Source organism: Pongo abelii, chromosome 2 (genome assembly GCF_028885655.2).
Source record: "Pongo abelii isolate AG06213 chromosome 2, NHGRI_mPonAbe1-v2.0_pri, whole genome shotgun sequence".
In the NCBI taxonomy this organism is placed as follows: Eukaryota; Metazoa; Chordata; class Mammalia; order Primates; family Hominidae; genus Pongo; species Pongo abelii.
In genome coordinates, this window is record NC_085928.1 from 115,147,236 (window position 1) to 115,159,784 (window position 12,549).

The window sequence follows — 12,549 nt, forward strand, 5'->3', positions numbered from 1 at the left end:
CTGAGGCAGTAGAATGGCGTGAACCCGGGAGGCGGAGGTTGCAGTGAGCCGAGATCGCGCCACTGCACTCCAGCCTGGGTGACAGAGTGAGACTCCATCTCAAAAAAAAAAAAAAAAAAAAGGCAGCTCAACCAGAGACTCCCTTTTCTGGGAGACAGGGTAGATGATTGAGTCCAGATAGCTAGTCCTCCCCACTGGGAATTTTGGATAATCCAACATATGACAACACCTTCTTCTATCTTCTACCTGGTTATTGTTTGAATTCACTGGTGCCAATCAGTCCTTCCTGTTCTTGGTACAGTTTCTACTTTTTCTGGTGCAGTTTCTACTTTTTCTGGTGCATTAATCTGGCTTACTCACAATTCCCTCTATATGCTCTTCTCTACCTAAACAGATGGAGAGAAACATAGCTTCTTAAATTACTTATAAACAGACAAGCTCTTAAAGGCGAGGGGTCAGGTGTGAAGGAATGATCAACAATTGTTACTGCCATTCTGCAGGAAGCTCTTCTTTTGTGAGCTAGTGGATGGTAGTGGCATTTGAATTCAATCTTGGAAACTTTTTCCCATTAATATGCCACACTTACTGCTGCTTGTCACTTAACTGCTCTGAGCATTCAATGTTCAAATGTGTAAAAATGAGAATAACACCACCCTCCCTGCAAATTGCTGTGCAAACTGCGTGAGGTAGTGATAATGTGAATGGACCTGGCTCAGTACCTGCCAGAGCAAGCATTCCAAGATGCTAGTTTCATCTGAATTCAACAGAAAAAAAAATCTCTCCTTCTCCAGTTTGAGCCCAAAGAATTTTTTTTAGCAATGATTATATTAACGAAGCCTGGACTGAAATCTTTTTTGGGATGAGGTTACTCATGAAAATATGAAAGGGATGACATCCAGTTGATGCTACTTCTTAGCACTTAAATTGCACACAATTCACTTTTAATTCTGCCTACTTTTATTTATTTTTTTTTTTTTGAGATGGAGTCTCGCTCTTCTTCTCCAGGCTGGAGTGCAGTGGCATGATCTCTGCTCACTGCAACCTCCGCCTCCCGGGTTCAAGCAATTCTCCAGCCTCAGCCTCCCAAGTAGCTGGGATTACAGGCGCCCGCCATCATGCCTGGCTAACTTTTGTATTTTTGTAGAGATGGGGTTTCACCGTGTTAGCCAGGCTGGTCTTGAACTCCTGACCTCAGGTCATCTGCCTGCCTCAGCCTCCCAAAGTGCTGGGATTACAGGCGTGAGCCACTGTGCCCGGCCTAGAAAGTATCTTTTTAAAATGTAACTGCTGCTTTCCCTCCAGGTGCTACTGCTCAGATTTTCTTTCCCCAATTCTACCCACACTAGGGTTTGGCAATTCAACTTTCCCACATCAGAAATGTTCAAGAGAAACTAGAGGATGACTACAGAGTCAGTAAGAGTGAAGGGACCTCTAGGTACTGTCTCTTAGCCCTTGGTGGCCTCACTTTGAGATCCTCACCCCTCAAAATAGGCTAACAGAGCCAAGTGTAATGAGCACCTTCTAAGAATCAGGAGCCCTGGCCCTAAGTCTTCATGAATTTGCCAATATCTGCTGTGGCCTTGGGCAGGCCAACTTGTATTCCCAGGCCTTAGTTTCCTCATCTGTCAAAGGAGAGCAGCAGATCGAATACTATCTAGGGTGTTAGCTGTCTCATTCTGGGGCTCTATGACCAGCCTCGGATGCCCAGCATCTGGCGATGAGGACAAACACAGTGATGAGCTGGACCAGCTGATCTGGGTGGCAGGTGCTGGCCAGCCAGAGCTTGGAGAAGGGGTGCTGCATGTCGACACCCCACCAGACATCTGAGACCTCTCTGCAGCACGACGTTCAGCCGAGATCTGCCAACTGAACCTCCTCACAAAGGCTAGCTTCGCTCCTATCAGATGAGCATTGGCCTGAGGTTCTTCCTCAGCCAAGCAGAGCCTGTCTTTGTCTCCTGAGAGGCAGAGGACAGCAGCAAAATCCACCCCCCTTCCCTTGCCGGGCAAAACACTAAGCAATCGTAAGTTAGTAAATTACAAATGCATTTGATGTGTAGAGCTGCCAGGAATTTTTGTTGTGTTAACCAGGTACCTGGAATAATTGGATCAATCTTAGAATGTTTTGCATGCCAAGGGTCACTAAGGTAACCAACAATGACTAGGAACCAACAATGACAATCAGTCCCTGCATGTAAGGACAGTTGGCCCTGGGCACCTCACCCTAGTTCTTAGCTCTGTCTTGTTGTAGGAGCCCAGTTTCTTCATTCATTCAAAAAATATTAATCAGGCACATATTATGTGCTCTAGGTTCTGGGGATATGGTAGTGAACAAAACATGGCTTACATCCTATAGGTAATGACTAATTACTGTGCTTTCTACACCCCAGGTACTGTTATAAATGTTTCTGCTTTATTTCTTTTAATACTTATAAGATCTCATATACAGTCCAAATTTGAATTTCACCAATTGTCCTCAAACTGTTCTCCATAGCATTTTCTCCCCTATCCAGAATCCAATTTAGAATTATATATTAATATTTCAGTGAGATGTCATGTCTTTTTAGTTTCTTTTAATCTGGACCAGTGCTTTAGCCTTTCTTTGACAGACATATTCATATCATACCACGTATATATACACACAGGAATGAGCTCCAATTCTTTCTATTCTACTGTAGGCAAGTAGTGGTACTGCTAGCCAGTGAATAGTAGGTGATGTTAGAACACCATTTCAAAACCCTGAACACATAGACCAGAGGAATACATTATTACTATCCCAATTTTACATATAAGGAAACTGAAGCCCAGAAAAGTTTCAATAAGTTGCCCAAAGTTATACTACCAGTAGAAGGCTACATGCTGTTTATTTTATTAATAACCTTTGTATGTGTACAAAGGTTTTGCAGGTTACAGATTGGATATCAGGCCATTCTATAGAATAGGGAGGAGAGATGGCACATCATCACCATCTTCATCATCCCTATCTTACCTCTTTGAGGTTAGTTCAGCCTGGCTTGTAAGTAAAGGAGCAGGGTCCAGGACAGGTCTTCCAATATATCCCTTGCAGTGTCCCCTAAGGAAAGCTTGGAATGATTCAAGATCCAGCAATATGTTCCACTTCACAAGTGTTGGCTATTCCAAATAGTCTTTGCTAGGGTCAGAGAGAGAACAGTCTTGACAGGCAGCAGTCTGGCAGAAGGTGGAGGAGACCTCTCTTCAAATCTCACCCCAACCACAGAGCTGATCCAATCCTGCTGTGCCCAGTGTGGCGGCTCCTCTCATAGGGCTGGCTGCAGTCAGAATTGAGTCTTCCAGGGCATGGCCTGCTGTACACCAGGCAGTGGGACAGCAAAGCCGAGAGAGCACAGGGCATGTGTAAGCATGGACTAGCTGGCCGATGCAGGAGGCAGGGTAGAGACGATTTTAAAGACATTCTACTCTGAGACTGTTATCAAGTTAAAGGGAGCTTGCTGCCCAATGCACTAGAAGCCAATACTATGATACCAGATTTTGAGAGAAGAAAGACTTCTTATTGGAAGTTAACTCACAAGGTGACAGGAGTGTGAAGCTCAAATCTGTCTCTCTGTGCTAGCTTCAAAGCAGTATCTTTATTAGAAAATGTTCAGGGGGTGGATTTTGAGATTAGGTGATTGGTGGGAGAAAAGTGGAGGTCTGGAAAGTCTCTGGGCATGTGCAATTGTCTCTTCATGATACCTCGTGGATCACATGTGCAAATTCGAGGGGAGTTAGTATGAATTATTTCATGTAAATTCAGGCAGGTGGTGTCAGCAAGCTGGTTCTGCACAGACATGCACTGGCCATATTGATTCCAACTGGTGTTAGTCAGTTACTTTATCTCATAAGCAGAGAGAGTTTCAGTGTTAACAACAAATTATTTCTTTCTTAGCTGCCGTCTTACAAACTCAATTATTTCTATTAGTTACTGATTTCTTTAACTTTTGAGGCACAGATTCACTTCTAATTTGACAGCCTCCTGGGTTAACAATAATAATCTGGAAAGATTCTTTCAAGAATAAGTGAGAAAATGCTGAGTAGGTGCCTAGCTCACAGTAGATGTCTAAAAATGTGAGTATTCCTTTCTTCCTTTCCATATATTCCTCCTACTCTTATCATTTCAACTCAGTATTTCTTTTATTGATACATAATAGATGTACATGTTTTTGTAGTATGTGTGATAATTTGATACATTCACAGAATCGAATCAAGGTTGATGGGATATCTATCATCTTTTTTTTTTCCTTCAACTTTATTTTAAGTTCAGGGGTACCTGTGCAGGATGTGCAGGTTTGTTACATAGGTAAACGTGTGCCATGGTGGTTTGCTGCACAGATCATCTCATCACCTAGGTATTAAGCCCAGCATCCATTAACTATTCTTCCTGATCTTCTCCCTCCCCGACCTCCCACCCCCAACAGGCCCCAGTAGGTTTTGTTCCCCCCATGTGTCCTTGTCTTCTCATCATTCAGCTCCCACTTATAAGTGAGGACATGTGGTGTTTGCTTTTCTGTTCCTGTGTTAGTTTGCTGAGGATAACAGCTTCCAGCTCCATCCATATTCCTGCAAAAGACATGATCTTGTTCCTTTTTATGGCTGCATACTATTCCATGGTGTGTATGTACTAAATTTTCCTTAGTCTATCATTGATGGGCATTTGGGTTGATTCCATGTCTTTGCCATTGGGAATAGTGCTGGAGTGAACATATGCATGCATGTATCTTTATAATAGAATGATTTACCTTCCTTTGGGTATGTACCCAGTAATGGGATTGCTGGATCAAATGGTACTTCTGCCTCTAGATCTTTGAGGAGTTGCCACACTGTCTTCTACAATGGTTGAACTAATTTACACTCCCACTGACAGTGCAAAAGCGTATCTATTTCTCCACAACCTCACCAGCAGCTGTTGTTTTTGACTTTTTAATAATTGCTATTCTGACTGTTGTAAGATGGTATCTCAATGTGGTTTTGATTTGCATTTCTCTAATGATCAGTGATGTTGAGCTTTTTTTTTTTTCCATATGTTTGTTGATTGTATAAATGTCTGGATTTGGTTTGCCAGTATTTTATTGAGGATTTTTGCATCAATGTTCATCAGAGATATTGGCCTGAAGGTTTCTTTTTTTGTGGTATCTCTGCCAGGTTTTGATATCAGGATGACACTAGCCTCATAAAATGAGTTAGGAAGGAGTCCCTCCTTTTCAATTGTTTAAAATAGTTTCAGCAGAAATGGTACCAGCTCTTCTTTGTACCTCTGGTAGAATTAAGCTGTGAATCCATCTGGTCCTGGGCTTTTTTTGGTTGGTAGACTATTTATTATTGCCTCAATTTCAGAACTCATTATTGGTCTATTCAGGGATTCAATTTCTTCCTGGTTCAGTCTTGGGAGGGTGTTTATCAGTTTCTTCTAGATTTTCTAGTTTATGTGCATAGAGGTGTTTATAGTATTCTCCAGTGTTTGTTCATATTTTTGTGGGGTCAGTGGTAATATCCCCCTTATCGTTTCTGATTGTGTTTATTTGATTATTTTCTCTTTTCTTCTTTATTAGTCTAGGTAACAGTCTATCTATTTGATTAATTTTTTCAAAAAACCACCTCCTGGATTCATTGATTTTTTTTGAAGGGTTTTTTGTGTCTCTATCTCCTTCAGTTCAACTCTGATCTTGATTACTTCTTGTCTTCTGCTAGCTTTAGGGTTTGTTTGCTCTTGGTTCTCTAGTTCTTTTAGTTGTAATGTTAGGTTGTTAATTAGAGATCTTTCTAGTTTTTTGATGTGGGCATTTAGTGCTATAAACTGCTTTAGCTGCATCCTTGAGATTCTGGTACATTGTCTCTTGGTTCTCATTAGTTTCAAAGAACTTCTTGATTTCTGCCTTAATTTTATTATTTACTCAGGAGTCATTCAGGAGCAGGTTGTTCAATGTAGTTGTGTGGTTTTGAGTGAATTTCTTAATCTTGAATTCTAATTTGATTTCGCTGTGGTCTGAGAGACTTATGATTTCAGTTATTTTGCATTTGCTGAATGTTTTACTTCTGATTATGTGATAAATTTTAGAGTAAGTGCCATGTGGCAATGAGAAGAATGTATATTCTGTTGTTTTGGGGTGGAGAGTTCTGTTTTATCAGGTCCACTTGATCCAGAGCTGACTTCAGGTCCTGAATATCTTTGTTAATATTCTGTCTCGATGATCTGCCTAATATTGACAGTGAGGTGTTAAAATTTCCCATTATTATTGTGTGGGAGTCCAGATCTCTTTGTAGGACTCTACGAACTTGGCTTTGTGAATTGAATCTGGATGTTCTGTATTGGGTGCATATATATTTAGGATAGTTATCTCTTCTTGTTGAATCAAACCCTTTACCATTGTGTGATGCCCTTCTTTGTCTTTTTTGATCTTTGGTTTAATGTGTGTTTTGTCAGAAACTAAGATTGCAACCCCTTCTTTTTTCTGTTTTCCATTGGCTTGATAAATTTTCCTCCATTCCTTTCTTTTGAGCCTATGTGTGTCTTTGCATGTGAGATGGGTCCCTTGAAGACAGCATACCAATGGGTCTCCTCTTCAGCCAGCTTGCCACTTGGTGTCTTTTAATTGGGGCATTTATTTAGCCCATTTACATTTAAGGTTAATATTGTTATGTGTGAATTTGATCCTGTCATCATGATGTCAGCTGGTTATTTTACAGACTTGTTTATGTAGTTGCTTCATAGTGTCACTAGTCTGTGTACTTCAGTGTGTTTTTGTAGTGGCTGGTAACAGTTTTTCCTTTTCATATTTAGTGCTTCCTTCAGGAGCTCTTGCAAGGCAGGCCTGGTGGTGACAAATTCCCTCAGCATTTGCTTTTCTGAAAAGGATCTCATTTCTCCTTCACTTTTGAAGCTTAGTATGGCCAAATATTAAATTCTGGGCTGGTAATTCTTTTCTTTAAGAATGTTAAATATTGGCCTCCAATCTCTTCTGGCTTATAGGGTTTCCACAGAGAGGCCCACTGTTACTCTGATGGGCTTCCGTTTTTAGGTGACATGACCTTTCTCTCTAGCTGCCGTTAACAGTTTTTTCCTTCATTTTGACCTTGAAGAGTTTGATGATTATGTGTCTTGGGGTTGATCTCATGGAGTATCTTACTGGGGTTCTCTGGGTTTCCTGTATTTGAATGTTGGCCTGTCTTGCTAGGTTGGGGAAGTTTTCCTGGATGATATCCTGAAGTATGTTTTCCAACTTGGTTCTGTTCTCCCTGTCTCTTTCAGGTACCCCAATCAGTGCTAAGTTCAGTCTTTTTACATAATCCCATATTTCTCAGAGAGTTTGTTAATCCTTTGTTATTATTTTTTCTTCTTTTTATCTGTCTGTCTTATTTCAGAAAGATAGTGTTCAACCTCTGAGATTCTTTTCTCTGCTTGGTCTATTCTGCTATTGATACTTGTGATTGCATTGTGAAGTTCTCATGTTGTGTTTTTTAGCTCCATGAGGTCAGTTATGTTCCTCGCTAAACTGGCTATTCCAATTAGTAGCTCCTGTATTGTTTTATCATGATTCTTAACTTCTTTGCATTGGGTTACAACATGCGCCTTTAGCTCAGCAAAGTTCATTAATATTCATCTTCTGAAGCCTCCTTCTGTCAATTCAGCCATGTCAGCCTCTGTCCAGTTCTGTCCCCTTGCTGGAGAGTTATTGCAGTCATTTGGAGAAGAGGCACTCCACCTTTTTGAGTTTTCAGAATTGTTTTGTTGATTCACTGTCAGCTTTGTGGGCTTATCTGCCTGCAGTCTTTGAGGTTGCTGACCTTTGAATGGGCTTTTTGTGGGGTCTTTTTGGTTGATGTTGTTGTCATAGTTTTCCATTTGTTTGCTTTTCTCTTAACAGGGCACTGACTTAGCAACCATAGGGCTGCTGTGGTTTTTCTGGGCATCCACTCCAGACCCTAGTTGCCTCAGTTTTTCCTGTACCTGGAAGTATCATCAGTGAAGTCTGTGAAATAGCAAAGATGCCAGCCTGCTCTTTCCTCTGGAAGCTCTGTCCCAGGGGGTTACTGAACTTTTCCTGGCCTGAACACTCTTGTAGGAGGTGTCTGGAGACCCCTTCTGGGAGGTCTCACCCAGTAGGAGGAATAGAATTCAGGACACACTTACAGAAGCTGTCCAGCTGCTTTTTGGTAGAGCAGGTTTGCTGTGTTGACAAGGGTACTCTTTGTCCAGATGCCTAGACTCTCCAGAGCTGGCAGGCTTGAACAGCTGAGTCGACTGAAGTGCAGATATGGAAGCCATCCCTGCCCCCACCAAGTTCGCTCCCAGGGAGAGATCAGGTCTTTATAAGACTGGCTGAAGTAGCTGAAGGCTTCCCACAGGAAGGCCCCACCCAGTGAGGAGGACTTGATCGGGGTCTGCTTAAAGAGGCAGTCTGGGCACAATCTGGCAAGGCAAATGTGCTGCATTAGGGGGTCCCCTCCTTGTCCTGACCACCTGCACTGTCCAGAGCAGGCATGCTGGAATACTAGTTGTCCGCACTATGAAAATAGTGCCCACCCCTCCCCCGGGAACTCCTTCCTATCTCAGGTGGGCTCAGCCTGTTGCCACTGGCTGGCTGGAATTCCAAGCCCGTGTGTCTTAACTTATGCTGTGGAAGTGGGCCCTGCAGAATGACACTTCTTGGCTCCCTGGATTCAGCTCCCTTCCTAGGGGAATGTATAAACAGATCTGCTGCCTCACCAAGGATTTCGGGGCTAGAGTATGTAAAAGTCTTGGGTCTCTGTGAGTGCCTGAATGGCTGTTCTGCCAAGACTCCACACAACTCTGTGTATAGGACCCAAGGCCCTAGAAGTGTGGGCTCACGAGGGGATCTCCTGGTCTGTGGGCTGCAAAGATCTGTGGGAGAAGCATGGTTTCCTGGGCAGGGTTGCACTATCACTCACCACTTCCTTTGGCTGGGGGTGGGGGTTCCTTTGGCTTTGTGCTACTCCCGGGTGGGTCATTGCCCCAACCTGCTTTTCTTCATTCTCCTTGAGTCAAGTTAATTTTCTAGTCAGTCCCATTGTGAGAACCTGGATATTTCAGTTGAAGGTGCTAAATCCACTTTCAATTTTCCTTACTCTCTGTGAGTGCTGCGGACCACAGCTGCTTCTATTCGGCCATCACCACTTCAGGACAAGCCACTGAATAAGGGACAGGGCTGCTCACAGTGGAAACCACAAAGTAGCTCATTCTGCTCAGCACCTCACTTACTACTTTGCCAGAGAGACAGGGTGAGGAGCAGATACTGAGTGAGCTTCCTTCAATGTCTGTGGTCTCTTTCTAACTACCTGCAGGAATCCTTAGATATCTATCATCTTAAATATTCATCTTTTCTTTACACTAGGAACATTCAAATTATTGTTTTCCAGATATTTTGAAATGTTCAATTGATTAATGTTAACTATAGTCACCCTACTGATCTATTGACTACCATGCCTTACTTCTATCTAACTGTATATTTGTATCCATTAATTAACCTGTCTTCATTCCCCCTGTACCCATAGCTTTCCTACCTCTGGTAACCACCAGTCAACTTTCTATCTCCATAAAATCCACTTTTATAACTCCCACATATGAGTAAGAACATGTGATATTTGTCTTTCTGTGCTTGGCTTATTTTACTTAACATGTTGATGCAAATGACAAGATTTCATTATCTAGATAGCTGAATAATGATTCATTGCATATATATGTACCTGTTTTCTTTATTGAGTCATCCACTGAGAAGCACTTAGATCAATTCCATATTTTGGCTATTGTGAAGGGTGCTGCAATAAACATGGGAATCCAGATCCCTCTTTGATGTATTGATTTCCTTTCTTTTGGCTATATACCCAATAGTGAAATTGCTGGATCATATGTAGTTCTACTTTTTAGTTTTAGTTTTTTTGTTTTTGTTTTTGAGACAGAGTCTTGCTCTGTCACCCAGGCTGGAGTGCAATGGTGCCATCTCGGCTCACTTCAACCTCCACCTCCTGGGTTCAAGTGATTCTTATGCCTCAGCCTCCCGAGTAGCTGGGATTACAGGCACCTGCCACCATGCCCAGCTAATTTTTTGTATTTTTAGTAGAGATGGGGTTTCACCATGTTGGCCAGGCTGGTCTCAAACTCCTGACCTCAGGTGATCCACCCGCCTCGGCCTCCCAAAGTGCTGAGATTACAGGCATGAGCCACCATGCCTGGCCTATATTTTAGTTTTTTGAGGAAACTCCACACTGTTTTCCATAATGGCTGTACTAATTTATCTTCCCATCAACAGTGTATGAGGTTTCCTCTTTCTCCACATCCATGCCAATATCTGTTATTCCCTTTCTTTCTTTTTTTTTTTTCTCATTAAACCTTTTTAATGGGTCTCAAAATTCTATAACAGATTTTTGGTCAAGTTGTTTCCATTAAAAAGTACTGATTTTAAAAACTAATAATTTGAGTCTCCACTCAGCCAACAGAAACAGTACCAATGCCACCAATTTTGTGGTCATCCTGGAGAGGCAGGCACAAACGCTTGTCAGTTGGATGAGTTGGTGGTAGGATGCAGTCCAGAGCCTCAAGCAGCATGGTTCCACTGGCATTGCCATCCTTATGGGTGACTTTCCATCTCTTGAACTAAGGCATGTTATCACTTGGCTACAGCATGTTGTCACTATTCCAACCAGAAATTGGCAAAAATGCTACTGTGTCAGGGTTGTAGCCAATTTTCTTAATGTAAGTGCTGACTTCCTTAATGATCTCCTCATATCTCTTCTGGCTGTAGGGTGGCTCAGTGGAATCCATTTTGTTAACACCAACAATTAGTTGTTTCACACCCAGTGTGCAAGACAGGAGGGCATGCTCTTGGGTCTGCCTATTCTTGGAGATACCAGCTTCAAATTCACCAACACCAGCAGCAACAATCAGGACAGCACAATCAGCCAGAGACATCCCTGTAATCATGTTTTTGATGAAGTCTCTGTGTCCTGGGGCATCAATGATAGTCATGTAGTATTTGCTGGTATCAAATTTCCACAAGGAGATATCAATGGTGATACCACGTTCACGCTCAGCTTTCAGCTTATTCAAGACCCAGGCATACTTGAAGGAGCCCTTTTCCATCTCAGCAGCCCCCTTCTCAAATTTTTCAATGGTTCTTTTGTCGATGCCACCGCATTTGTAGATCAGATGACCAATAGTGGTGGACTTGCCCAAATCTACGTGTCCAATGACAACAATGTTGATATGAGTCTTTTCCTTTCCCATTTTTGCTTTTAGGGGTAGTTTTCACGACACCTGTGTTCTGGTGGCAAACCCAGTGTGAAAAAGCTCCTTTCTTTTTGATAAAAACCATTTCAACTGTGGTGAGATGGTATCTCACTGTAGGTTTTTTTTTTTTTTTTGAGACAGAGTCTTACTCTGCTGCTGAGGCTGGAGAACAGTGGTATGATCTCAACTCACTGCAACTTCTGCCTCCTGGATTCAAGCGATTCTCCAGCCTCAGTCTCCCTAGTAGCTGGGGTTACAGGTGCATGCCACCATGCCTGGGTAATTTTTGTATTTTTAGTAGAGACCGGCTTTCGCCATGTTGGCCAGGCTGGTCTTGAACTCATAACCTCAAGCGATCTGCCTACCTCAGCCTCCTAAACTGCTGGGATTACAGGCATGAGCCACCGGGCCCAGCCTCATTGTAGTTTTGATTTGCATATCTCTCATGATTAGTGATGCTCAGCATTTTAAAAATATACCTCTTGGCCATTTGTATGTCTTCTTTTAAGAAATGTCCATTCAGATCTTTCGCCTTCCTCCCCTTTTTTTGAGAGATAGGGTCTCATTCTGTTGCCCAGGCTTGAGAGCAGTGGCATGATAATAGTTCACCATAACCTTGAAATCCTGGGCACACATGATCCCTCTGCTTCAGAATCCCAAAGTGCTAGGATTATTGCCCATTTTAAAATGTAATTATTTGCTTTTTTCCTATTAAGTTGTTTGAGCTCGTTATATATTCTGGTTATTAATTCCTTGTCTGAGGGATAGTTCACATATATTTTCTCCCATTCTGTGGGTTGTCCCTTCAATTTGTTGATTGTTTCCTTTGCTGTGCAGAAACTTTTTAGTTTAATATAGTTCCATTTATCTGTTTTTGTTTTTGTTGGCAGTGCTTTTGAGGTCTTAGCTATAAAATCTCTGCCTACACAAATGTCCTCAAGTGTTTCTCTTATGTTTCTCTCTAGTGGGTTTATAATTTCAGGCCTTACATTTAAGCCTTTAATCCATCTGGAGTTGATTTCAGTATATGGTGAGAGACAGGTATCTAGTTTCATTCTTCTGCACATTCAGTTTGCCCAGCACCATTTATTGAAGAGACTGTCCTTTTCCCATTGCATGTTCTTGGTGCCTTTGTCAAAAATGAGTTGGCTGTAAGTGTGTGGATTTATATCTGGGTTCTCCATTCTTTTCCATTGGCCTATGTGTCTGTTTTTATGCCAGTACCTTGCTGATATAATGTTGTAGTGTATTTTAAAGTCAGATAGTGTGATGCCTCCAGCTTTCTTCTTT

At 42.1% G+C, this 12,549-nt stretch overlaps 1 protein-coding gene across 1 annotated transcript; it reads right to left on the bottom strand.

The window, feature by feature from the left end:
* Positions 1 to 10,359: 10,359 nt before the first annotated feature.
* On the bottom strand, positions 10,360 to 11,291 carry LOC100451923 (elongation factor 1-alpha 1-like). Its single transcript, XM_054552265.2, has one exon. It carries the CDS (start codon positions 11,254 to 11,256, stop codon positions 10,648 to 10,650), a length of 609 nt encoding a protein of 202 aa, XP_054408240.1. The 5' UTR covers positions 11,257 to 11,291; the 3' UTR covers positions 10,360 to 10,647.
* Positions 11,292 to 12,549: the final 1,258 nt, after the last annotated feature.

Coding starts and splice junctions, on each gene's coding strand:
- LOC100451923 (XM_054552265.2), bottom strand. CDS start 11,256: ATGGGAAAGGAAAAGACTCATATCAACATTGTTGTCATTGGACACGTA.